Consider the following 1,979-nt stretch of genomic DNA (forward strand, 5'->3'; position numbering starts at 1 on the left):
ACACACACACACACACACACACATCCTCTCCACTTGCTTCTCCTTTTGTTGTCTTCAGTTTCCTGATCACTCCTCATCCACCCTCTCTTTTTAGGGAATTCTAGTGTGCTCACTCTTACTGTAATCACTCCTCTTCCTCCCCTCCTCCTCCTCCTCCTCCTCCTCTTTCTTCTTCTACTACACAAATCAAAGCTTTGAGGTGTGCTGGCATTACTTTAAAATAAAAAATCAAAACATGAGGCCAACACACACATCGCCAGCCGTCTGTGGACAATGCCAACTATTTGAAATCCATTTCAGGATACAGAGAGGAGGCGGCAAAGAAAGTTCAAGGGAGGTGACGTGACAAGAGCTAATTTAAGAAAAAAAATACATTGGAGACTCAAAATTGTGTGTGTGTGTGTGTTTGAGTGCTGACCTACCTGTGGGTCCATGTCCGTCCTTGCTGGAAAAGTTGCCCATGCTGCGGTAATAGGGTTTGGGCCAGTGATGCGGCCCTGCAGGTGCTTGTTGCACTTTAGCCCAGACCAAAGTGGCACAGTAGAGGTGACCTACACACAGATGGAGAGGGACAACATCTCTGAGTCCGGTCCTCGTGAGCTACTGTCCTGTAGGTTTGAGACGTTTCCATATGGCAACACACCTGACTCAAATTAGTGGATCATTAACAGACTTGTGTAGAACTTGACAACAAGGTGTAGGAGATCCTTTAGTTTGAGGTGTGTTGCAGTACAGAAACATCTAAAACCTGCAGGACAGTAGCTCAGAGCTGGAGATCCCTGATCCAGTAGAATGATGGGTAAAGTCATGCACAGCTGAGAACTAATGCAGTGAACAGAACAGAACCAGCCTCGTTTCTTTCACAACTGAATGTAGCTCATGCTGCTCATTTGAATGGTATGAAAATCAGCGCTTTTTACATAGTGAGGTTAATGAGACTCAGTCAGGACTCAGCAGTGTGACCACATGAGACAAACAAAGCTGTTGTCTGCCAAAGCATATGAATGATTTGAAGAAATGCACCAAAAACCAGCACAACGGCAGCAATCCGCACCATTAAGAACAACTAAAGCAGTCCAAACTAAGTAAAATTCAATTTAAGTAAAGATTAAAACATCGTTCTGAAGCCAAACATTTGCGCCACAGACGCGCAAATCAAAACTTTCGGACGCAACCCCGAAGCGTCAACAAACTAACAAACTAACTTTTCATCCATCACGTTAAAAACTTCCATTTTAAAAGCCAACAAATGTGGATACAAACCCTTGAAAGCGGATAAATAAACCTCAAAACGTTTGGTGAACTCTTCTTCTTCTGCTGCTTCTCCTCCACGCCGTACTTTCTCCAGCGCTGCTCCTCCAGGACGCACCGCCTCGCTGCGTCCTCACCGAGCACAGGCGGCGGCACACGGGAAGAAATCCAGAAGCTACTGAGTAAAGTTTAAACTAAGCCACATTTTTTTTTGTTGCTCTTGTTAGGAAAGACGAATACTGTTTTTTCTTTTGTTAGTTTTTTTTTTATCCGCGCAACAAAGCAACACAGAGAGACCAACTCTGACCATGGATGACCGATGGCTCCGGTGTGCGCTGGATGTGTCCGCTGGAGGGCACAGTTCGGCTGCGTGAGAGCAAACCTGTTGCTTCTGGTGGAGGGTCTGCTTCTCTTTAATGTGACCCACTGACCTACTGTACCACACAGCTCCATCCATTCATCATATGGGTCATTCCTACTATTTGGTTTCATGACATATTGTGGCATATTATGCGTAAAAATGGACTAATGCTCATTTCTAAAAGCTTTTCTTACGTGGTTAAGCACCCTCTACCGTAGAATACAATGATATGAACACAGGGTCAATAACATCTAAAGTATGTATCTTTATTTTAGCACAAGCAGGCAAAATTCTACTTTCCGCTCATGTTTCCTCATTTTATTTTATGTCTTTTTATACAGTGTGTGTAAACTTCTGGTTTCAACTC

At 44.0% G+C, this 1,979-nt stretch overlaps 1 protein-coding gene across 1 annotated transcript in view; it reads right to left on the reverse strand.

The window, feature by feature from the left end:
* Positions 1 to 1,607, reverse strand: part of LOC103353754 (cytospin-A) — a 22,196-nt gene extending 20,589 nt beyond the window's left edge. The window contains exons 1-2 of the mRNA XM_008276884.1: positions 1,264 to 1,607; positions 423 to 551 (exon numbers count right to left, since the gene is read on the reverse strand). Coding sequence (XP_008275106.1) covers positions 423 to 462 — 40 coding nt within the window. The 5' untranslated portion in view covers positions 463 to 551; positions 1,264 to 1,607. The remainder of the gene's footprint in view (positions 1 to 422; positions 552 to 1,263) is intronic.
* Between the last annotated feature and the right edge of the window lie 372 nt (positions 1,608 to 1,979).

Source organism: Stegastes partitus, unplaced genomic scaffold (genome assembly GCF_000690725.1).
Source record: "Stegastes partitus isolate 25-593 unplaced genomic scaffold, Stegastes_partitus-1.0.2 Scaffold82, whole genome shotgun sequence".
Taxonomy (NCBI): domain Eukaryota; kingdom Metazoa; phylum Chordata; class Actinopteri; family Pomacentridae; genus Stegastes; species Stegastes partitus.